This window comes from Cryptotermes secundus, unplaced genomic scaffold, assembly GCF_002891405.2.
Source record: "Cryptotermes secundus unplaced genomic scaffold, Csec_1.0 scaffold2757, whole genome shotgun sequence".
Lineage (NCBI taxonomy): Eukaryota > Metazoa > Arthropoda > Insecta > Blattodea > Kalotermitidae > Cryptotermes > Cryptotermes secundus.
In genome coordinates, this window is record NW_019733375.1 from 101,474 (window position 1) to 126,508 (window position 25,035).

General features: G+C 39.3%; 2 protein-coding genes across 8 annotated transcripts in view; both read left to right on the forward strand.

Moving 5' to 3' along the window:
• Positions 1 to 18,552, forward strand: part of LOC111868147 (probable multidrug resistance-associated protein lethal(2)03659) — a 59,850-nt gene extending 41,298 nt beyond the window's left edge. For 5 of the 7 annotated variants that reach the window (XM_023858567.2, XM_023858565.2, XM_023858569.2 and 2 more), the window contains 8 exons: positions 727 to 833; positions 4,332 to 4,455; positions 6,342 to 6,512; positions 8,645 to 8,772; positions 11,271 to 11,692; positions 13,589 to 13,718; positions 13,916 to 14,026; positions 16,155 to 17,144. In XM_023858567.2, coding sequence (XP_023714335.1) covers positions 727 to 833; positions 4,332 to 4,455; positions 6,342 to 6,512; positions 8,645 to 8,772; positions 11,271 to 11,692; positions 13,589 to 13,718; positions 13,916 to 14,026; positions 16,155 to 16,199 — 1,238 coding nt within the window. In that variant the 3' untranslated portion in view covers positions 16,200 to 17,144. Of the gene's footprint in view, positions 1 to 726; positions 834 to 4,331; positions 4,456 to 6,341; positions 6,513 to 8,644; positions 8,773 to 11,270; positions 11,693 to 13,588; positions 13,719 to 13,915; positions 14,027 to 16,154; positions 17,145 to 17,797 lie in introns of those variants that run through there. The other 2 variants (XR_002843464.2, XM_023858571.2) reach the window with 2 other exon arrangements.
• A 2,968-nt stretch (positions 18,553 to 21,520) lies between these two features.
• The window catches only part of LOC111868152 (beta-1,3-glucosyltransferase), a 47,913-nt gene continuing 44,398 nt past the window's right edge, over positions 21,521 to 25,035 (forward strand). The window contains exon 1 of the mRNA XM_023858579.2: positions 21,521 to 21,691. Coding sequence (XP_023714347.1) covers positions 21,673 to 21,691 — 19 coding nt within the window. The 5' untranslated portion in view covers positions 21,521 to 21,672. The remainder of the gene's footprint in view (positions 21,692 to 25,035) is intronic.

Genomic DNA, 25,035 nt, shown 5'->3' on the forward strand with positions numbered 1-25,035 from the left:
CCCTTGGAGAAATGTGCACCCCTAGCAGAGCAGTACGCAACATGCAACATGGCTGACTCAGCCTAGGCTGGGGTTGTACAAACCTCTGGTACAAGCAGTTCAGCATACAGAAAAAATGAGTAAATTCGGCAGTTTTTTAAAAATACTTGCAGTGCGTATTAGCAGCTAAAATTTTGACAGTGGATTTTATTGTGTGTACTCTTGAATTGAAAAAAAAAATCAGGGCAGGTTTTGACATGTCAGATCAGACCATTCCCTTGTGAGTCGACTGGATGTGAAACATATCGTAAACTGTGAAGTGACGCAGTTCAAGCTCGTGTACAGTCTCAGCAAAATATTATTGTATACAGTGTGATTATATTTACAATATCACCATGATTCAAGGTTGAAGAAATAGCAACGGGTAAAATTTCATAACATATATAATAAAGATTATATTTTGCATTTCATGACAAAATAATCACAGTTAATTTTCGTTTGTAAAAATTGCCCTTTTGTGTATATGTAGAAAATGTTATTGTCTTTCAGGTTGTTTTTAGTTTGTATTTCTAGGTTGCATAGAACGGAAAATATGGATATTTTTCTGAAAGTTTGCAATGTTAATTAATTAAGGCAATTGAAATACTGGCCACAGAGGGCTCCCGGCAATTTAAAAGTCCGTATGTTAAAGGTTAATGGCATTCCTACAGTGGCAGATGGACTGCAAGCAGTTGTTTCCTTTTTCAGCTCGGAGTCCTGTCTTCTCACATCTCAGTGCATCTCTGCAGGGTCTAACTACCATACGTGCTTTTGGCAATGAAGCCTTGCTTGAAAAAGAATTTGATAGTCATCAGGTAAGGTTTTGAGTGAAGCAGCAAAACAAAGCCCCATAGGGTTTATTTCAGCATAGCGGTGATCTTGGTCTAAAATAACGTGGAAGGTGTGATGGTGTATGTCTTTACGTTGTCATTAGATTCACAATACTATGGTATTGTATGCCAGTGGGAAATTGAAACGTACTACTGCTGTCAACACATTCCAAAGGTACAAACAGATGAACTGTTCATCACACTGAAATTCAGAACAGACATATGAGGGTTGGAACTTTAATAGTGGAAACTATTTATTTACAACTAATACAAAATAGATGCATGTTTCGAAGTTTTACTGTCCTACAATGTAGTCACCAGCATTGTGTACAATCCGTTGCCAGTGATGTGGAAGTCATAGGATACCTTTAGCAACGCCTGTTGTGTTGATAGTTCGAATGGAGCAGTGGTCTACTGCCTGAAGAATCTCTAGAACAGTTCTGAAGCGAATGCCACGAAGTGATTCCTTCATTAGGAGTCAAGTCAAAGTCACACGGGCTTAAGTCTGGGGAGTATGGTGGATGGTACAGCACTTCCCAGCCCCATCGATCGAACAAATCAGCCACAGCTTGCACTGCATGCAGCCGAGCATTGTCCTGCAAAATGATTGGTGGGTTCTGCAGAAAGTGTCGCTGCTTCTTTCTCAAAGCTGGTTGCAGGTTGTGTTCCAAAAGTGAACAGTAATACTGCGCATTGACGGTCTGCTGTCGTGGAATGGTATGCATTAGGATAACACCTTCACAGTTGTACATGAGAATTGCCATAACTTTCAATATTGCTGGGGTTCTAACGAACTTTTGATTTTCGTGGTGACCCGTAATGACGCCATTCATTCAATTGGCGTTTCATTTGTGGCTTGTATGATTTGGCCCATGTCTCATCCAGCGTAATGATACGGCATAAGAAAGCCTCTCCTTCGCGCTCATAGCGCTCCAAGTGGTTACGAGCAGCGTCGTATCATAGCCATTTCTGCATTTCCATCATGCAGAACCCATCGTGATGCATTTTTTCTCATGCCCAGGCGTTCTTTCAAAATGTGAAGCACAGTCGTATGTGCTGATCCTGTCTCTTGGACCAGCTCACAAATCGTATGGTGTCAGTCACTCTCCAGTAAGGCGGAAAGAGCATACACTTCTTCTTCACTGACACTAGGACGACCTGGCCGACGCATGTCTGCCACATTTTGGTGTCCCTCATTGAAGGCTTTTACCTACCTTGCCACTGTTCTGTAAGGCAATGCAGATTCCCTGCAAGCCTCTGAAAGACCTTGATGACACTGTCGTGCTGTACGGCCTCTGGCACATTCAGTCTTTATCCAACTCCATTGTTCCTGTTTCGAAAACATCATGACAACACTACATTAAACCACCAGCTAACATGAGGCTCTGTTCTTCTCATCACTGCACACACGCATGATGTGGGAAGGGAGAGTCCATTTGCTCTGAGGTAAGGTAGGTATGTAACTAACGTGTGGTAAAAGTGACATTATTTGGTTCTCATCCATGATATGTATGTAATAGCCGTCTTGTAGTGCACTAAGTTTCACATGTCACTTCACTACATGTTTTGGCAACATTGTGCCATCCTCAGGTGCGTTATTTATGCTAAGCTATTGCATTGCTTGCCATCATGTGTCTTTCATAAAATTATTAAAATGTACATTCTTCATCAACTATAATAAAATTTGTATACACTAAAACTTGTTAAGATTATTCATCTTATACATCTTAATTCAAACTCGCGTATTGTATGGTTCCTCCACTATGGGAGTCGTTTTTCCTATATTTTGTGTATACTGTGTCTTGTGATGTGTCCTTCCTTTTTGGCTGCGAGCGTTATAATGTTGGATGTGTGTGTGTCTTCGTATTGATTCATTAAACTTTCATTATTGAATTGCATATCAAATATAGGATACAGTACCAAACTTCCAAGTGTATACAGTGGTATAAAATGATATGAGTGAGTATAAAATATAAATCACAATAAAAGTTGAAGTCTTAAAATAACCAGTTACATAGTCAAAAGTACAGGTAAAAGCTGTATATGTCATGGTATTTGGAAGTCGGCAGTTGTAATCATAATGTATGTAATATTTATATGGACATATATACACAATGGCTGATATGGTGTTTGGAGGCTCATATTTATGTTGTATGTTATTATTTAATAACACCGAAAAAAAACTAACTGTAGTCAGTTAGAAACATGAAGACTATGGTCTTCAGGATTCTAACACCTCGTAGTTCGGAGAGAACCCAACATTTCAGAGAACATTTTGCCTCCATCTTCAGGATCTAAGAGTAAGCCAAGTGTGAAAGGAGCAGAAGCAAAACCTAGCTTGTTGCCTAGTTCTGCTGGTTTCTTGTTGGACTTACTTTGTGACCCTGAAGATGGAGACGATATGTTCTGCCTAAACATCAGGCTGTCTCTAGACAACATGGTGTTAAACCCAGAAGATTATACTCTTCATTTCACAGTCACTGTTGTCAGAACTTCAAATCCAGCAGTGGTCAGAAACAGTTCGACTACCAGACATATGGCACAACATAGCTTCTGCTGAAGAGCAATGAGTATTGCATCTTATAACGTTGATTCGGGCTTGTACCAGCAACTGTGATAATTTATAATTCTCACTAGGGAATATCAGTTTTGTTTAATGTGCCTGGGGGTAATAGTAAGGACTGGTAGTTATGGATTTTGGATTCATACAGTAATGTATACATAAGATCATATTACTTCTGTTATGATTTACCTATTATTTTGGTTTAGAATTAATGAAAAAAGAAAAGGTAAAGCTATCCCTGTAACAGGTTATGGAGGCCCATAGGGGTATGAGACAAGGCTCCCACATCTTCTAGACTGTCGGCTCACAGATGGCAGTGAGGTTGTCATCCCCACCCACCAGCTGCCCTTTACCCCAGGAATATTCCTGGTACTCATTTCTGTAAGAGGCTGAGTCAACCCCAGGGCCATAAAGTGTCTGGAAGAATTGCATCAATTGAAAAGTCAGCGATACTGGGAATCGAACCTGCAACTTTCTGGCTTGTAGCATAGTGCCTCAACCAACTATGCTGTTGCATGCTCCCATCTCCCCACTTCGGAATTAATACATTTCTGATCTTTTGAACTGCAGTTTGCAGTATTAATGCTATACTACTTGGAAGATGAATTGAAACCAAATGTATGTAGATTTATACTGTGACCTATTTTGTTTTAATTACATCCACACCTTGAAATTCAAATCTACTGCACCCAAAAGAAACCTGAAATATGGAGTTCACTGTATACGTTCATTCAAGCAGTAACCATGCATTAAATCAAAGTATTCCACTCTGCAGTTAGATGCATGTTTCCGTCAATGTAGTGACTTCACCTGCCAGTCTTGATTCCAGCAGTGCTTTATCTGTCACTGCCTCTGGGGTGAGGGAAGTTTCTTCCTGCCCCTCTGTCATATGCTCACTGATGTATGTTATGTCATTTCAGGACTTGCATTCATCTGCCTGGTTCATGTTCATTGCATCAAGTCGGGCTTTTGCCCTGTGGCTGGACTTTGCCTGTCTCATGTATATTGGTCTTGTCACCTTCAGCTTCCTGTTCCTCGATAGAGGTAATAGCATGACAACAGGACGTGGCAGGAAGTATTCAACTCTTTCTGAACCCTGCTGATGATTACATTGATGACAGATTATGAACTGTTTGTTAATGGCAGTTATAGATATGCTTGGATCTTGTTTGCTAGTTTAATCAGTTTTGTGACTGTGCTCAGCATTTCCTTTCATCATGATATGTAATAAGTGGTCATTGAGAAGCTGTTGCATTTTGTAGGCATGTGCAGGAAGGACCTTTTTTCAGTTCAAGATGAATGGGAAGGGGAATATGGACAATTGTGTAGAATTGAGACAGCCACAAGAATCTTCTTTATTAGACAAATTTCTTCACAGTAATCACAATCTGTAACACTAGTCACTGTTTTACAGTGCATTAAAGCTTGTTACTTATCCCTTTTGATATCAGATTTTTTTCAATGAAAAATTTTCATAAATCATGTTTTTTGGAAAGGTCCCATTCTCGGGTCATACTGTATTGTCACCATGAGCAGGAAGATGGTAAGAGATGATTTTATCAACCTGTCATGATTCTGATGGATCAGGGCTTGCTACTTTGTGGAGCAAAATCAGTTGTTCGAAATTTCCTGAAGTTGCTGACTGCAAAATTGTTCTCATTGAGGTCAAGATTTGTTTCTCAATTCAATGATTAAAATTCCCTCCCCGCATTTGGGAGGTGCATGATTTGAATGCGAGGCGGAGATTGGCTCTCATTACTCAGATTCTTCAGTGAATGTCTTCAGTCCGCACAGAAGACGGGTCGTTATGGTCTGTTCTTACATATTCAAAGACAAGGATAAGGATTGCATGTCCCTTATGAATAGAAACCAGAATTATTATTTTACATCATGGTGAATGATGTCAGTTTTTTAGTCAATGTTTGGACCAGATGCCACCTCCCTGAACACAGGTCAGAGCATTACTTCTTGCCTACATTGTATGATTTGTAAAGGGGGGACAAATTCTTGACTATGCCTTAGGAACTGTAATCTTTTTGCAGCATCAGTGATTCTCAAGGTGTCAAAGGAAGTGAGAAATGCTAGATGGGAATTCTGAAATGCCTTGAAGGGGAGAAAAAATAAAATAGGCATGTGTGGGTCTTGAATTTTTGGGATCAGATCAACAAAAAATTACTTTGATCTTGATTTTAACTTTTATTTTTCAGTCTCAGACTTCTAAAATTTTCATGTAAGTGCTTCGTCTTTACATAGTAGCTACAACATGCTGGTTCTATTTGAATTGCAGCAGTTGACAGTGCTAGCATGAGTCAGCTTGTCAACAAAGTCTATCTCTCCCTCTTTCTGCCCATGCTGGAAATTCATTATATTTGTAATACAGAGATATGTGAAAATTTTTCATTGCAGAAAGTTTGCACCTTTGGAAAAATAAATGGTATAGTGTGGTGCGCTGTTTTAGTCATGAGTGTTTTGCCACTGATACAGAACTTGCCTCTGTTCCTGACAGCCAGACTCTAGTACTGGCTATTCTCAGCACTTTCACTCTCACCAGCTGAATAATTTTCATTCATGTAGTAGTAGATAAATAGTTATATACATAGAGAGACAGATCCCAGTCACATTCTGGACCAAAGTCTGAACAGAATAGAACATTTCTGGACTTGAACCCTTCAGGATAAGAATGAACCTGTTACTGTCAGCAGAGGAGCAAAACAAGTTTGTGTATAGCAATGTCATCGCTGTTGGCTCCATTTAAAGAAGTAATTTCACTACATGGTAACAGGACACATGGTCTCCTGACCGCGGAATGCCAACACAGTAATACTAAGGATGGCGGTCAGGAACAGTTAGAGTGGACAACTACCAGTATGACTTAAAAGGAAGTACTACCTTCTGTATAGTGTACTCATAATGTGTATAAATACTTGCAGGACCACATGGTGGGGATGTAGGACTGGCTATCACCCAGTCCATAGGACTGATAGGAATGATTCAGTGGGGGATGCGACAGTCAGCAGAGCTGGAGAACAATATGACTTCCTTGGAGCGTGTGCTAGAGTATACCAGTCTTGAGAGTGAGCCTCCACTCGAGTCTCCTTCTGGTAAGTATGTTCATAGGAATGATCCAATAGAAGGAAGTGGTTGTGGACTACTGTATGTTTTTTTTTTCTGTATGGGGCTGAGGAAAACAGTGTAGAACTTTAGCTAGGATAGCCAGTCTCATGGTTGAAATTTGAGTCGTGGATTTCCTTAATGGGGAAGTGTACAACCCAACAGAAAATTTGGCCCTGACTGAAGCTGTTATGATGTTCAAGGAAGACATGTCTTTCAGCAGCAGAGTTTCTGACAGATTCAATTATTTTATTACTTTGTTTGTGATTGATTTAATAGTGCTGTTGGTAACTTAGACTGTATGCAGTAGGATGTTTGGATGATAGTAAATGTGTTGGGAAGGATGGCCTAATTGAGGTACTATGCTGGAATTTGTCTGGAAAGGGTAAGGAAAATCTAGAAAAACCTCATACTGGGTAATCAGTGTCCCAACTGAGGTTTGAGCACCTCCAGAATGAAAGTGAGTGTTACCGCTTAGCCAGTTTGCTCAGTAACATTGCACAGACATTGTGACACTGAGTGATATATTGTCTTGCACACTGTCATGATGGAGCAGCATGGAAAGCCTCCTACAGTGGGTCAGAATGTGAACAGGTGTGTCACAGAAAATGATACAGCATGCAGCTACACTGTCTGGGAATGGAGTATCATGACTGAGGTTCCCTGGTTTTCTTTGGTCCTTCCAGGAAATTGAGACATTTGTACCTAAATTATGTAATTTTCCTGTACATCCTCTCCAATTCATTATTCACTAACCGAACCTACAGTTTGAAGTTATGTATTCTAAGCCACAGAGAGTGACAAATACACAACATATGAAATAAACCACTGCAGTACTCTCGCAGAACATACGAATTAGCAAGGAAACTTTCCTTTTGGTTGGTCCATCTGTCTTGCATGCCTTCAAAATTCATTTCTTATGAGGGGTGAAATTCATATACATGGTAACAAGATTAGCTTTGCTTTTTGAAACCTGAAAACTACATATTTCTCCATGTTCCATTCTGTAAGATAAGAGTATGGCCATGTCATAGCTCAGGCAGTTAGCCACCGGCTTCCCACCACGGTGGCCTGGGTTTAAGCCCAGGTCAGTCATATGGGATTTGTGGTGGACAAAATGGTACTGGGGCAATTTTCTCCAAGTACTTCAGTTTCCTCTGCCAGTTCTCATTTCACTGACTGCTCCACACTTGTCATCATCTACCATCCAGAGCTGGTACTGTAAGGCCAGTTGGTGGCTGAAGTACCAAATGGACTCAGTCTCACCCCACCCCAAGAAACTTAAGTGTAAAATACCTAGTCAGTCAAGCATTGTGCCATGAAGACTGTTATTAATGGAGGTGAGTGGCTGGCTTCATGCCCCAGTTGTTTTGTCACCAGGAAACATCTCCTGGTACTGATTGTATAGGAGGCTAGAACCAGTTTAGGTCCTGTGGGTGAGGGGAAGAAATCTCCTGCCCCTGCAGAGAATCAAACTTTTAATTCCTCTCATTTCTCCAAAATGTCTGAACTACACAGCATTGCAGACCAGAAGACTTTGCTCTTCATAGTCTCTGCTGTGAGAACCTCAGTTCCAACATCTTCAGAGTTAATCCAACAATTTTTGTTTGTATGGTGCAGGAGAACATGACCATTAGGTGATAAAATTTTCTCTTATTTGTGAAAGAAAAGTTCTGGAGACCCTGGAGGGTTGCAGAGGTTGAAGTGTACCCATGGCGTTATGATCTTCAAGGGATTCATTCTTGTAACATAGAAATGAATGAATTAATTGATTAATTATTTGTCATCACTGTCAGTATCTTACACTGTGTATTGTGAAATGGTAGGATGATAGTGAATAAGTGAAAAGGATGTAGAAGGAAGTGGTATGTGGACTAAGTTGAGGTACTGTCATGTTAAAGGAAAAGGCAGTACCTGATGGTAATTCCTACAGCTTATTTCTGTTAAGAATTTACTTTACAAAATATGTAGGTAATTTCTTTTGTCATGTTTCTCTTTTTTTCAGTTTTTTGAGGTTTGTGTTCCACAGTTGGGTCCCTTGAAAGTCCTAACTATCATTCAGCTTCTCAGCTGGTAGAGGAAATTTGTATGTAGAAAAATGCATTTGGCTTTTGTATTACAGATAAGAAACCACACAGAAACTGGCCAAATTCCGGTAACATTGTATTTGATGAAGTTGTCCTCGCTTATTCCAAAGATGGTCCACCAGTCTTGAAATGTGTCAGTTTCACTGTGATGTCATCAGAAAAGGTAATTATAAGAGGAATTACAGTAAACCCTCCTTATAATATACCCAGATTTTGGATGTAAGAGACAAAATCTGGCTATGTACAATTGTGGGTTTTTAGAGATGTTGGGGCACAATGAAAGTTTCATAGTTAGATATTTAAAGAAAATAACCCGAATATAAAAACCATTATGTAATCAGAGTGTATGTTTGTGTGTTCATTGTATGTATTGGCTATGTAACCATTAGTTTACTTCTGTGAATATCCCTTCCCTCAAATATAGTGGACATCAGTGATAACAGACCCCCTGTCTCTCCTGTCAGAGTTTACTGTACTGTTTCCATTTTGGCCAGAACTGTTTGTGCAGAACAAGTAAGACAAAATTGCTGAAGTTATGAACAGTTCTATAAGCACCTACTTATACAAAGTACTTTCCTTTTTATAGGAAATGGTACAGTACTTAGATATGTTAGAGGGTCAGTGAAACATTTTAAGTTTTTCGGCAATCTTCCACTGACACTGGTCAGTGTTAAATCCCATGCCTAAAAGCCACTGTCACAGCCATATGTTGACTATCCATAATATTATAGTAACAGGTATGAATTTTTGGAGTGTGCCCATAAAGTCTACTGTATTGTAAAAACATTCACCAGAAAACAGTACCAGACTGTACTGTTAATTTTATGGTGCTGTGTCTCAAGACTAATACAGTGTCTAATGTAGGATGATTAATGGAAGAAGAATTTGAAAGGATATAGAAAGAAGTGGTCATAGCCTAATACGAGTATGAGGTACTATCCTATCATTTGCCTGGATGGACTGAGGAAAACCACAAAAAGTGATATAACACATTTCAGTTTTTCTCTGTGATTTATAACCACTTAACACTTTGTGGACCGCGCATGCATTAATACATTTTTCGCTTTTAAACGTGGCGGACCAGTCGCATATTAATATGTTTTTAGAACACAATAAGTTGCAACACACTATACATCGCTCTGGAGCCACCTACATTGCATGCGACCACCTGCAGATGCATGATAAGACTCTGGAATGTTTAGTTAGCAGTCAGTAACTTGACCTCACTGTTTACTTAACCAACTATAAAGGAAAATGCTTTGCCTTCTTCAAGCTGTGTGTATCAGCCAATGGCTAGTGGGGAGAATGGCTCAAGGACAAATTCTCCTCTGATGACCTAGCTGGCCTGCCTTGTGAGACGCGTAGTAATGGATTGTCATTCAGACAGTGACAGTGATGGGGGGACAACAAGGAATTGTGGCCACAGCCAGTAAAAGTGACAGTAGCTCCAACAATAATGTGGGTAATAACATTGTGCATAGTTACATTGTGGGGACAGCAAAAAATCTAAAAAGAAATCTAAACCCTGATTCAAAATTGAAACACAAAGCATTTCTGATGAATGTGGCATAGGCCTGGGCTACAGTCCAGATGGTGGCGGCAGAACCAGGGTCACACAAAGACTTAGTATGACCGGGCCCATCAACTCCCACCCCACGAACGTCTCATGTGGACCTCCAGGGCGACTCTCGAGTGATATGCAGAAAAATACCCTCGTGAAAATTGTGAAGAATAAACATTCCAAGGGGAAGAATCCTTCTAGGCAATGCCGTGTTTGCACAGTTCACAAAAAAAGGAGTATGTCTACATTTGCAAGTTCTGTGTAATGCCACTTCACAAAGGGGAATGTTTCCAGAAATATCACGCCCTCAAACACTTCTAGGAGCATTGGCAAGTGTTCTCAAAAAATTAATTAGGATATTTTATATTAATTTTTAAAGTGAACAGTGCACAAGTTAGGGTAATATGTTTAAAAATGCTGGCCCCCAGGATGATTTAAATATTTAAATCGCCGGTCTGCGAAGTGTTAAGCTGACACTGGATGGTGGATTTTCTTCTCCACAATTACAGTGTGTTCTATTTTATTTTGTTATTCCAAATATATATTTAATGGCTAATATATTGTCACGTGTCTTGAGCGTATAACGCGACAAATAGCTTCACGATGTATTTGATGTAGCGAATTTTATTTCACATTTGCACTTACAATCACCCAAATTACAGATTTACGATTACTGCTATCTGCAGTATCACAATTAGTACACTCCAAATGCCACTCCAGGACTGACTGACTGGCTGTGAATAGCCTTCGCTGCTCCTTATGTAGCCTTGATCGGACAATTGTCGTCTGGTGCCGTGTTGCTAGCCACGCTGTCCGGAGTTGTTGACTGCTGCCTAGCAACCGCTATATCCCTCGGTGACGTCACCGCTGTTGATTCGCTTTGCATAGCTTGAAGATCGCGTGCTAGGCTAATGTCGGCTCCTCTCGGCTCACTTCGGCTCCGCTCGTGACATCACCGCGCGTTGCATAGCTACCAGGATGCGGGGTGATTACTCGCCTATTACATGAGCGCTACATTACCGCTACGTGCAGCTGGGGAGGTAGGGGTCAACATGTCACAATATATTATGCCAAATACATTTGTTCCTTTTGAAATATAGGTGGGCATCGTGGGTCGCACTGGAGCAGGCAAATCTTCTCTCATAGCAGCTCTGTTTCGTCTGGCAGGCATTTCGAGTGGTCAAATCCAAATTGATGGTATAGACATTGCCTCAGTAGGTCTCCATGACCTGCGCTCCAAGATCTCCATCATCCCACAGGAGCCTGTGCTGTTCTCTGGCTCACTGAGAGAGAACCTGGACCCATTCAGCGAGTACTCAGATTCTGCATTGTGGGCTGCGTTAGCTGAGGTGGAGCTGAAGCAGGTTGTAGATGAGCTGCCCGCTGGACTGAGCCACAGGGTGTCAGAGGGCGGTTCTAACTTCAGTGTGGGTCAGCGCCAGCTCCTGTGTCTGGCCCGCGCCATCATCAGGAACAACAAGATCCTGGTGCTGGATGAGGCCACGGCCAATGTGGACCCACAGTGAGTGATATTGTCACCCATATATAACATAGATGTATGGAAATATAAATCATAATTTGTGTCTAATTTTTGGAGATATAGTCATAAACAGTTGGGATTACGAGATTTGAGGATTTCATGGTGATGAAGATTTGCATTATATGCTGGGTTATGCCACTGTAATCTGATAGGTGGGTACCAGTGGTGTGTGAGAGGAGCATGTTTCTTCCATCTTCTGTCCTGAAGGCAAAGGCAGTATGTGTTTCCAAAACATTGGTACCCACCTGTCAGACTATACAGCACCATATATATGGAAATCCAGATCTGTTTATCACTGAAATGCAGAGGGGTTCAGTCAGCAGTTACAGCATTTTGTACAGTGATTCAGTGACATAGACAGTTGTCCTCTGTACAGCCACCCTGATAATAAGCATGCCATACACTGCACATCTGTTCTTGTGATCAGTCAGCTGTGTTTCTGTCGAACTGTCATGAGATACAGCAGTACTGAGCAGCATATGGCTTTTGTTGAGAATGACAGTACATGAAAGATTTTTTTTTAATTCAAGAATGTTGGGTCAAGTGGCCAGCTGATAATGACTGAAAACTAACAACTGAAATGTTATTAAGTTTTTATGGTTTAATGTTCACACTAACAGTTAATGTATATATATACAAAAGAAAGTGTGGCAGCCTTGATGTCTGACAACCCTGTGGGCCTCCACAGCCTGTTACAGGGGATACCTGCTTGCTTGCCTGCCTGCCTGCCTACCTACCGACCTACCCACCCACCCAACCACCCACCTACCTACCTACCTTAAACTACTGCTGGCATATCTCTCCAGGTTGCAGAGTCACACAAGCCCCACCACCACGACAAGGTGGAGGCAACTTTGGGAGGTTACAGGGGATAGATTTACGTTTATATGATGTACTTAAAAAGGACTGCGTGCAAACAGAGCTGGTAGAAATGAGTTTAGGAGTTGCTTTCATGTTTGGTTCATTATAACTTAAACTTCTTATCCATAGATTTTTACAGCCTGTATCTAATTTTCATCATCAGCTTCTGGTGTGTCTGTGTGTTGACACTGTTCCCTTTCAGGATACTTTACAGGGCAACTGAGGCCAGAGGAGAAGGTAGCCTGATAACATAGGTCTTGCAGCAGGAATAAGGGTTGGTACGGGGAGCATGTTGCTCTCCAGTGGGAAATGGGCATGTAATCAAAAAGAACAGTTGGAGGTAAAGTTTGTATCGGTCTTGACAGGGTTCAGGTTATGAGGTATATGACTCTTTTGATGCTTTCCCTGCTGATGTGGGGATGGTAAGTATGGATGCTTGTTGCTGCCTCCAGTTTATCAATAAAGTGTTCTTACAATGAGATCATCTGTGTTGTAATGGTGTGTAATTTGGTAGAAGTCCATCGATGTTCCAGAGAGACATCAGTGGACTTATTCCAAATTATACTGGTTATAACACGAAAGACTGTTCTTCAGTCACCCTATGACAAGAAACTGCATCCAGTAGCATTTGTAGGGTAGTAACCATACCTGGATATGAATACTCTGGTAGTTGAATTTAAGTAGCTTTATGATATGCCAGAATACTAAATATGCTGGCAGTGTGAATGCTTTCAGACTTCCTGTATTATGCTGGGCATTATTTCATAGATCTTTTGATGTAGTAGTTTCAGCATATATTTTTTTTTTAAATATGTTTAAATTGTTCTTACTGAATTACTCATACTGCTACTGTTTGGCTTTCTCAGAAATTATCCCAGTCCTCTACAGTCATGTTTAAAGTAAGAGTGGCTCATGTGACACTTTTTCATCTTCATAAATTACTTTCTTTTATAGAAGTTGAAATTACGATATATATTTTGGGTTGGAAGCTGTAACACTATGCCTTTCTGAATTTAGGACCGATGAACTAATTCAGGCAACAATTCGTCGTAAGTTTGCGGACTGTACAGTGTTAACAGTTGCCCATCGTCTGCACACGGTAATGGACAGCAATCGTATCCTTGTCATGGACGCTGGGCATGTTGTGGTGAGTTGTATTTCATATTTCAAAGTGCACCTCACTCCTCTGCAGAACCATTAAATGGCCATAAATTACTTTCATATGTCATTGAATTATGCAGTTTTGTGCACATTTAACTGAAACAATTACAGTGAATTTCATACAAATTAAAGTCTGTTTTAAATAGAAGTACCTTTGTGTGATTGTATTTTACAAATTTTCAGGAATTTGACCAGCCATATATCTTGCTTAAAAATAAAAATAGTGTCCTTTCTTGGATGGTGGAGCAAACTGGACATGCCATGGCTGAGTCACTGTTCAGAGTGGCTCAAACTGTAAGTACAGATGTCACTGTAAAGTCTTAGAGTGATTTCAGCTTCGCCATGAGCTGTGTCTAAAACATCTTTGAGGGTGCATCATCAGCTAGTGACATAGATCATTATGTTGTCACTAGAAATTTACTAGACTGTATATACAGCATACAAGGGATATCTGGAAAGTAAATAGAAGTGCAGTAAAAAAATGTAGTGCCCCCCCCCCNGAATGGCAGTGCTGCCATGTGAGATAGGAACCGTATGACACGGCTGAGTTCACTGGCCACAGTCACGGCAACGTTGTGCTCGCAGTGTATGTTTAAAATGGTCATGTCAATTCAAAATCCTGCCAAGTGTGAGTTTCATGCAGTAATTCGATTTCATTGCCATCATGTTTCTCTTTATGGTGAATATGTTATGAATGGGCAAAACTTGGCAAAATGGTGTCGTGAATTTGAAGTGAGAAGAAGTGATGTTCATGATGAAATAAGGAGTGGATGGCCATCATCCATTGTCACTGATGAAATCATTCAAAAAATTGATGAAAACATGCATGCTGACAGACATTTAACCATTGATCAATATCCAGGAGTGTCAAGAACTGTTCTCCATGTCTAAGAGAACAGGTGGCAGATTTCTACAGCACTGGAATAAAAAAAAAACTCGTTCCCAGGCTCATTAAGTTCATTGCGATCCATGGTGACTATGTTGAAGAGTAAATAAAGATGTGTTGTAAAAGTGCTACAAGTGAACCCCCCCCCTAAAAAATATGCTTTACAAATATTTTCTGGACTTTGTAGCTTTACTTTCCGGATATCCTTCGTACATTGAACATGTGACTCTTCTTCCATGGAGTTGGCTAGTCAAGGTATGACAAATCCTCAGACATGTTTTAAGCAAAGAGTACGAAGCTTCCTCATACACTTAATACAGCAAGTATTAAATGTCACCCAGCAATCTCCCTGGTTCAGAGCAATCCATGACATGCCAAAAGCCTGCTATTTATTCCTGTCCAGAGTCAAACACAAGATCCATCAAAGATCCATTGTAATATTTTCTTTCTTTCACCTTTCAGCTAGCCTCTTTCTGTAAGGGATTCTCACTCTTTGTCCTTTTTACATGGTTGCTGTGTATTAATTTTACACATACAGAAGCTTCCCTGACTTATGCAGTCATTCCCTATTGGAAAGTCTTGCATAACTCAAATTTTTTGGCATAATTGAAATCATTACCAATATACACACACACGCACATGTGCACACAAATGATTGTAAGTCACAACTACAAATTATTATAACAATCTCACAGATTTACACAAACTATAAATCGCTATGACTACATTGCACAGAGAGCATCATCTGTCATCATTAGAAGTTGCTAGGTAGTGGCTGCTAATAATGGGGACTCCACACAGCCAGCCATGAACTGCCACTGCTTGCCTGTAACTCATGACTTCTAACCTCTGACTCATGAACTTTTCCTGTTGGTCGTCACTGCATAACCTCATTATGGACCACACAAAAACACCACTTCCAACATTTTCTCTATTGCATATTGGTTTGCTGCTGTGGAAATGTGTTTACCGCCCCGTTGCCTAGCAGTGGTCACCTCTTTTCCCACTATTTAGACTGTTAGCCATCACATCACAATATGTACGTGTTTGTGCTTTGGAGAAAAAATTAAAGTGTGGAATAAATAATCATTGTACGCATAGAAAACTAAGATTTACAGCAACAACATTTAATTTCACTCATGTTTCTGTATATAACACAGAATTTACCATATCTTGAGAATTTTATTGGTGCAGTATGGAAGTATTTGTGTAAGGTCAAATTTCCATAATTTGAGTCTTGTGTAACCTGTGTAGTGTCTTTACATAATGTAAATGTTTAGGAACTGGACAAGAGGTAGAAGAGGGAATTAGTCACAGTTTGTAACGTGAATTAGTTTCTGGCATCATCTTCCATTACTTAATGGCTTTAAAAAGATTTGTTTTCTGATAGTGAATCATTGATAATTGAACCTTAATCTTGTACTGTATTACACATGAAGAACACTATACTTTACACTGATACAGATTATTGCTTTTAGTATGATATTTACGTTTCCTGTGTTATATCACTGAAATTGACATGTTTTTACTTTGCAGACTTATGAGGGACATTTGGAAAACACCACCAAAAAGAAATTTTAGCCTTCCCTGACAGTGAAGTTTACCAAGAAGAGGAGTTACTAAAATAATCTGTATTATTTTAGAGATTTAATTTATTTCTTGGAAACATGGGAGAACTTCCACACCACAAATCTATCTGTAACAGAAATTCGCAAACATGAAAATTGTTTTAGGTTCCTTTGAGATATTGTGTAAAATATTTTCAGTGTGAACCCTTTATGTACAAGCAAACGAGATCCAAAAATTTAGCTATCCCAAATTTTGTGGTTTGGATGGTTCACTGTATTTTAGTAATGTTGAAATATATAAATAGTTTTCCTTTGTTCTTAATGTCTGCCCCTTAACCAGTCTAGATTCTTCCCTTTGGTTCAACCAGTAACACTAACTTATATTCAGTACGCACCCTGCTTGAATCTTGGATGAAGGTTCTGGAGGTTTTCCATTGTCCTCAGCCATGCCAGTTACTGCCTTCAAATAGGTCACTATATCTTCCTCCTCAATTTTCTTTGCAACTTCACCAGATGTATTCATCCTCTGATATTGTTTACTGCTAAATAAACACTGCAGCTAATACTGCATCACTATATAATCTGTGATCTTTTCCATCCACTACTGTAATAAAATGTGACTATGGAGTTCAGTTTAGTTGATTCCCAGTTTAGGGGGGATGACAAAGATTGTGGATAGCGGATGCTGATAAAAAGGTAGCCAAGAAACAATTTAAAGAGAAGGCCAGCACCCAGTCTGTGATGAAAGGAGAACATCAAGACATACTGAATTACTGGGTTTTTGGACTTTGTCTCATCGTTTGGTATTCTAAAAACTAAAAAGCACAACGTTTCAGAAACTGAGGGATGAGGCATTTACACTGTTGGGTCCTTAGAAATATCTGTGTCTAAGGGACCCAACAGAGTAGGTGTCTCCCTCCTCACCTGAGGATGGAAACAGATCCATTTTTCAAAACGTTGTGTTCTCTAGTTTTTAGAATACTGGGCAATGGGCAAAGTTTGAAAACCCAGTAATTCTGAGAGTTATACACTATCATGAGAACCCTTTAGAACCCTCATGGTCATGTTTACATTATGGGCACTTTCAAAGATGATGTTATTCAATAAATAGCCAAGGGCTGATGTAGCTGCCTAACTTAATGACTGAGTATGTGATAATATGCTGCTTGATCAAGAGCTATTGGACACATGAGTGGATGGTGAGAAATGAATATGGAGTAATGGTGGCAGTGTGATTCACAGGGGAAAACCAAAAGAAACTGAGAGGAAAGCCTGCCTGTGGCACTCAGACTGCAATCTCTCAGGATTGAGCCTTATCTACAGTTAGAAGCCAGCATTCAACTACCAGAGCTTTGGCATGGCTGAGATTGACATAATACTATGTTGAAAACTTTGATGTGTTCTTGATCTGTCATTTTGTTCACAGATCTTGTTCTTATAATTGTTTGGTTCTTTGTCATTACTAAATATAAGAAGATCTCTATAAGAATGATTCTGTATGTTGTGTAAACGTTCAAAATATGTAGTATAATTGTGAAAATGGTACATAATATCTGATCTGCATAATTCATATGTATTGACTTTTTCCTTAGGATGTTGTATACTTTCCAGATACTCTGATTTGGACATTCAATATCATAGAGCTACACAGCACAGTTTTTAGGCTTCTGAAGAAGAATTTCTTTGGGGTCCCCATCCACCTCCCAATTCAGTGATGGACATCACGTTACCCTTAGTTTCTTCGATGTGTCACACTGCTGTGGTAGATCCAAGAACCCTGGTGTCACATTGTTTAAAAAGAAACACAGTTTCCTCAGCGGATAGTGTAGTCGAACAGTTCTGATACAAAAGTTGTGCCTTATAAGGTCACCGTGTTCTGAAACACCATAATTACATCAACAGTATCAAATGGCCATTGTGCAGTGTTTGATTTGGAAGTAACACTGGTGCTACTTAATATTGATCCTCATGTTTACTGTGATGACATATATTTGAAGTACAAGAGTTTTGTGATTTTTTAGGAAATTACAAAATAAAAGCCTGAAAACTGGGGACATCGTATTGCTTAATAAGTGCTGGTCCATAGTAACATGACATGACATATATATAATGAAACGTTGTAAGTACATCTGAGCATGACTGATAGCTGTAAAACTTACAGAGTCTAATGAATGCTTTTAGCCTACTTTCCTTATTTTGAAGAAAATGAAAGTAGGCTTGTGAGAACACCTTGCTGTCTGTGTGTCTGTATGCGCATCCCTTTCTAACAACTTGTGAATGCCTGAACCAGCCTTTATGAAACTTGGTACATTGTGGCTCTTGTCTCCAGCATACTAAATAAAGCTCTCCCATCAGTAATACTGATATTACAGCCTTGAAATTGCTTGAATGCCTGCAGCAATCTTTATGAAAATTGGTATATGTATCATGCCACCTGAGCCTATCAGAATGACATACTTCATAAATCTATCCCTTCACTAGTACTAACATTAACCCCCCCCCAAAAAAAACTGTTGAGGTTTATTCCTTGAATACCTGGACTGATCATCATTAATCTTGATATGTATATCATACCACATTATGCCCTCGTTGTCATTGACAACTCTCTGACAACAAATTTACCACTTCAGATTGTTTTAATATGTGCGCAATTCAGATTCCATAAAAATTGAGTTTATGTTGTTTTATTGATTTATTATGCATACATAACAAAGTTTTGCCCCACTTGTATCAAATATTCAATTTTTACTAAAAGGAAAGTAGGTGATCAGTATTTCCAAGAACTTCTTGCAATTTTTATTGCCAAATGCCAAAAAAAAAATTCAGTTGAGTCAGGTCAGAGTTTATTCTTGGCTTATTGTCCTTATCTTGCAATGAAAGTCAGGGTTAAGGTATCATTGAATCTCTGTCTGCTCCCCTTAATAACCTCTGAATGTAACTTCTTTGTAATGGAAGAATTTTAAGCAGAAAAAAATAATCTGAAATGAAGGAAGTCAGTGGATTTGACAGCAGTAAAATGTTTGTGTTAACAGGTTTAAACTCCATGGGCAGTGAATATCAAAATTGCAATGATTTCTCACTCCAAATGATACAGAACCTCTAAAGCTAGTGTTTTAAGAAATAGTGCATATGAAGAAAACAACAGCTACAAACATCCATTGTTATTTAAATGATAAGTTGCATAAGTTGCTGCAAAACAGGAGAGTGTGAGACTTGTGAGTCCCTGTTAGTAAAAGGTGGTAGGCTGATACACCATGTTGCATCAGTTTCCATAGGGTTAATATCAGAAAGTAAACTTAATTTTTGCCATGTACCAAACCTTATATCCAGTTTCCTTAGCTTAAGTTGTTTATGGGTGTGAAACTTGGTCTGTGACATTGCAGAAGGAACATAGACTGAGGGTGTTTGAGAACAGGGTATTGAGGAGAATATGTGGACCGAAGAGAGATGAAGTGACGGGAGGTTCGAGAAAACTGCATAATGAGGAGCTTCATAACTTTTACTCTTCGCCAAGTATAATTAGAATGATGAAATCAAGGATTATATGGGCAGGTCATATAGCATGCACAAGGGAGAAGAGGAATGCATGTAGGATTCTGATGGGAGAGCCAGACGCAAAGAGACCACCAGGAAGACCTAGACATAAGTGGGAGATTAATATTAAAATGGATCTTACAGACACACCCATAGGATGAGGTGGTGTGGACTGGATTAATCTGGCTTAGGATAGAGACCAGCGGAGGGCTCTTGTGAACATGGTAATAAACCTTTGGGTTCAATAAAATATTGGGAAATTCTTGAGTAGCTAAGGAGCTTGTGGTCTCTCAAGGACAACTCAGCTTCATGGAATTGGTTAACAGCAAACCCACTCTGTTCAACTAATGTGCTGCCTAACCATCAACAGAAGTTGGTATTGAAGTTACTTCTGGTTCAAATAATTTTTTTTTTATTTTAGTGTACTTTCCTTATTAAAATAAAAGTAAACGGCTTATAAGATTGCCTTGTTCTCTGCCTATGTATCCCCATAATATTTTAGGTTTATTGACATCACCTTGCTAATGTGTGTGTCTGGCCCCCCTCCCCTATGTCATTGGTAGGCAATGGGCTATCTGCGTTTCTGTGTCCCCCAAAATTTTTTTCCTATGCAGCCTGTGTTTGTATGACAGGAAAGCAGGGAATTAGTTCTTCCCATTTTTTAAAATTGCATTTACACAGTATTTTCAATTCAGGCTAACTTTATAAAGGTAAAGGTAATTTTAAATTAATCTATTTAGTGAAATATTCATGTCATCCAGGATGTCTCAGTAGAGTTCTGCCATCTTAAGTGGTGTTTAATAATTGAGTATAACTACCAAAATTTCATTAATTGATTAATCATATAATCACACAATGTCAGAATAATAGCGTTTATTAATTAGATTCTAAAGGGCTCTGACATAGGTGGACAACATGCAGAATTACTGGGGTTTTGGGGGTTCTGGACTTTTTCCATCATCCGGAATTTTAGGTAATAGAGGACCCGACGTTTCGGAAACTGGATCTGTTTGCGTCTTCAGGTGAGAAAGGAAAACACCTACTAAGTTGGGCCCCTTAGAAAGAGCTAATCTCAATCACTGGACCTGGACCCATGAAAAGATCCAGTAACCCAATAATTCTGTGTGACAGTCACTAGTCCAGTGATTGAGATTAGCTCTTTCTAAGAGGCCCAACTGAGTAGGTGTCTTCCTTTCTCACCTGAAGACGGAAACAGATCCAGTTTCCGAAATGTCATGACCTCTATAACCTAAAATTGCGGACGATGGAAAAAGTCCAAAACCCCAGTAATTTTGAATAACTTATATTTAAATAAGCATACCTGAAGATGGTAGAAGTCTTTCTAAATGTCTAATGCGAAGTGAACAATTTGGTCAATATGATGGATGTGAGGGTCTTACAGCAGTGATTGTGAAAAGTGCCAGTTCCTTTCAATACAACTCAGTGTAGTCTGGTAGAAATTCACTGATGTTTCGGAGGAACATATTCAGTGTCGATGTGTAAACCAATGTAATATCCAGCAGCTTTGCTGGCTACTTGCTTTGTTTGTACCTCGTCCCTGAAGATGGAGGAATATATTCCTTCGAAACTGCGAACTTCTGACTATATAGCGTTGCATCCTAGACTACAGTACTTATCATTTTAGTAATCCACTAAAAAGCATAGTTGTATCATACGATCTAAATGAATGGATGAATAAAACTTGATTAATGAACCTCATTAAGTCTAATTGAACGAATGATCTATACAATAGCAATAATGACGTAAAATGTCAGTTTTGAACCGGAAGGAGATACAAGGTCCAAAACAAGTGATAATCGCAAGTAAGCATGGCATCCCGCGTAATGTGTAAAAGTCAAATTTAGCTCTTTAAATAATAGGTTATAAATGTGTAGAAGTTGTAAAGGAAGTTATTCCGTTATGCATGTGTATTTTGTGCCTTCGAAGTTAGTATGAAAGTGTCGAGACAAGGTAATACTTATAAATTAACAATAACTTACGTCAGTTATAATTTAGGTGTTTTGACATGAGCTATTTGTTTTTGTTATCTACTTGAAATGTTTACGTCATGCTATACCATCGGAAGGTTCGGCGGATACGTTGAGTTAATGACTTATCATCGTTGGTGAATACATTTTTTCGTCAGTTGTTACTAATTACGTTTTAAAGAAAATCTTCAACTTACACAGATTCTTACCCATCCCTGTTATTCGCTGTAGAAAACGTAGAAAGTTTAAAAAGAATTCAGACATAAACATAACCTCCATTTACTTAATACAAATCTCACCAGATCTCTAAAGGGGTGTACTTTACAAATTAATCATTGCCTTCCGTCTGCCATTAATAGCTAAGACCATGATATAAAAGGGTGCAGTGACTATAGGTACCGCAGCTTTGAGCATTAAAATATCGGCTTTGTTAAAACCATTTAACTCTTCAAGGCTCAGTGGTTATGACATGTAGCAACATCTTTAAACATTAAAAATCGGCTCTTTCCCCTACAAAGTGTACTTTGTATGATTCTTAGAATAAAGACTTATTATTTTCCTAAACAGAATCAACTGTTTGGTCTTTGTAATGCAGACAAAGTACCTACTTTGTAAGAGATGATAATTTTTGTACATTATTGGGATTACTTTATCTTCAGTTGGTTAGACTAGTACTGAAATATTATTTCTTGTTTCATTGTACCTCCAATGCAAACAAATTTAATTTATTTGATTTGTCTCATTCTGGTCCATCACACTGTTAATTACAAAGTGGATAATTTTCAGTCCAGTGTGACATACAAGTTTACAGCACTTCAGTCTTCATTCACCTTACATGTTTAGATTCAAAAAAATCATCCTCAGAGGTGCACCACTACGATCAGGAAACACCTGATATGCAGGTGCCCAACATTATAGTAGCTTCTACCACCAGAAAATCATGTCGACATGTAGTGGCCACAAAGTTTTAAAGAGATCCATCACAAAATATTTCATTTCCATTTTAGTACAATTTTAGTTTTTATATTCTAATCTTTAGTTTTTAATGTTTTAAATTTTATTATCTAAGTATTTTAAAATTTTAACTGAAAGATTCAATTTATGCATTTAAAAACACTCAAGAGCACAAAAAGGATCCTTATTGAAGTATTAGATGCAATTCAACAAGTGAGACTGGTATCATTGTATGTCTGATGATGACCCAGTATGAGGGTCAAAACACGTAGCATCAATAAAAACAAATGTTGATACAATAGTGTCTACTTTGTTTTAAATACAGAATATTGTTGTGTAGACTGCATACTTTTGTATGCATTTTATGTACCTTGTTTTTAACACAACAGGATGCATACTATTAAGATTCTGATTCCAATTATAATTCTGACCTTATAAGTTTGCACCTGTGCATCCATTGTGCCTATAGGCCCCAAATTGGAGTGTAAATTTTGTTCATTGCACATTCTACAGCGTGGAAAGGTAAAATATAAGTGGGTACGTTAACCTTAAGGTTTAGTTTTTGGGGTTTTTATGGCAGTAGTTGTTTAGGTTGTGTCTTGTGGGTTGTAATAACTTCTGGTCTATGGGCACATCCAGAGGAGGATGTTGGGTTGGGATGTTTAGGGTTGAAGTGTAAAATGTGAAGAATTTATTCAGTTATATTGGCAGGCTGCAAGGACGTGGCCATTGACACCCAAGGGAGGCAGTAAGGAAATGAGTCAGGGCCAGCTCAAATGTCTAGGCATGAAAATGGCCCTTTTCAGTATACCAGTGTTTTCTGTCACAGCCGCAGCCTGGGGCACATTTCCACATTCCTTCACATGGGTCTGAGTGGCCACGTTCCTTGCAGCCTGCATGAGTAACCCAACCAATTCCTCACCCTACGCATTTCAATTCTGAAGGCGCAGGCAGCAAGTTCCTCCACGTGGCCAGTATCCACCTGCAAGACCACAGAATGTCACATTCCCGGAACACTCTTGATTAAAAAGAAAACAGGTTTAATAAAGGCCATTTTGAGCAGAAACTTCCACTGTACTTAAAGGTGTGGATTCTATACTTCCATTAAAAGGGATCTTAAACAATACTTTCATGTAATTTTGGCCTGATTACTTACAATCCCTGTACCAGACCGTGAAGGCCCATAGGGTTGTGAGCCTTACGCGCCAGCCGCGCTTTGCTCCCCAGGAAAATTATTTAATTAATTCCTGGTACTCATTTCTGTTAGAGGCTGAGTAAACCCCAGGGCCTAGTGCAGCTGGAAGGATTAGGGATTTGAACCTGCAACCTTCCAGCTTGTAGCATAGCCCCTCAACCACTACGCTACCACGTGCCCCCTCACCACACTCGTGTAAGAAGTAAATATTATCCAGACTTTGCTAATTTATCTGCCTCCTAGAAAAATTATGGTTTGTTCAGCCAACCTTCTGAATTCTGATTAGTCATTGGAATTAAATTATTTAAAAGCCTAATAATGTTCTTATGTCTTGGTCAAAATAGTGCTTTTGTGACTATGAGGAGCTGTACAGGAAGTGGGCTGAATTCTGAGGCTTATCTAGGATTGTGAGCTCATACTCTAAAAGCTCTGAAGCGTGGTATGAGATGGAGGTGAACAGGCAGCTTCAGAATCTTGTTCCATCTGTCTCCAGAAAAGGAGTCCCTGGACAGGCGGTTGTGGCATCCAGTCAGCTAATCTGTACATGCCTGTGACAATTTTGGCAGCATATATTCCATATAATATAGCATTATTTTAATTTCTTGGCAATAAAATATAAAATTTTGCGTATAATTATATGATATACCATTAAACCAGTAATAATTATTTCATGGGAGGAAGAACTAGTTGTTTTTGTGCTCAGGACGGTTTCAGCAGTGTGTCCCTTGTGCTACTGCTGCAGTTCTTCATTTTGTGGAACCAAGAAATGGAATTCTTGAAGCAAGTTTTATAGTTTATATATAGTTTATACAGTGCGTACAATCAAGTGCGCGCCGCGGCTGCAATTTGCCGTGAGTCATACCACCGCAGAACGGATGCAACTCCTCCCCGCGACTGCAGTGCTCCTACGCCGATGGTTGCATAATCGGAACCCGAGGTTGCATTAAACAGTCAGTCTTTGTCTTGCTGTGGAAGTGGAGTGGAATGTTTACAGCTGTCGACAGACGGTGGAAATGAAGTTCACTATTAAACAGCGTGTGTTTATTGTCGAAACTATTGCAAGGAAAAACATTTACAGAAAATTCGCACGTAGGTTTCGTCAGAAATATCCTGACTCGCCAGTTCCCACAAAGTCGTGTGTAAACAGGCTTCTGAAAAAGTGGCGGGCCACAGGTTCA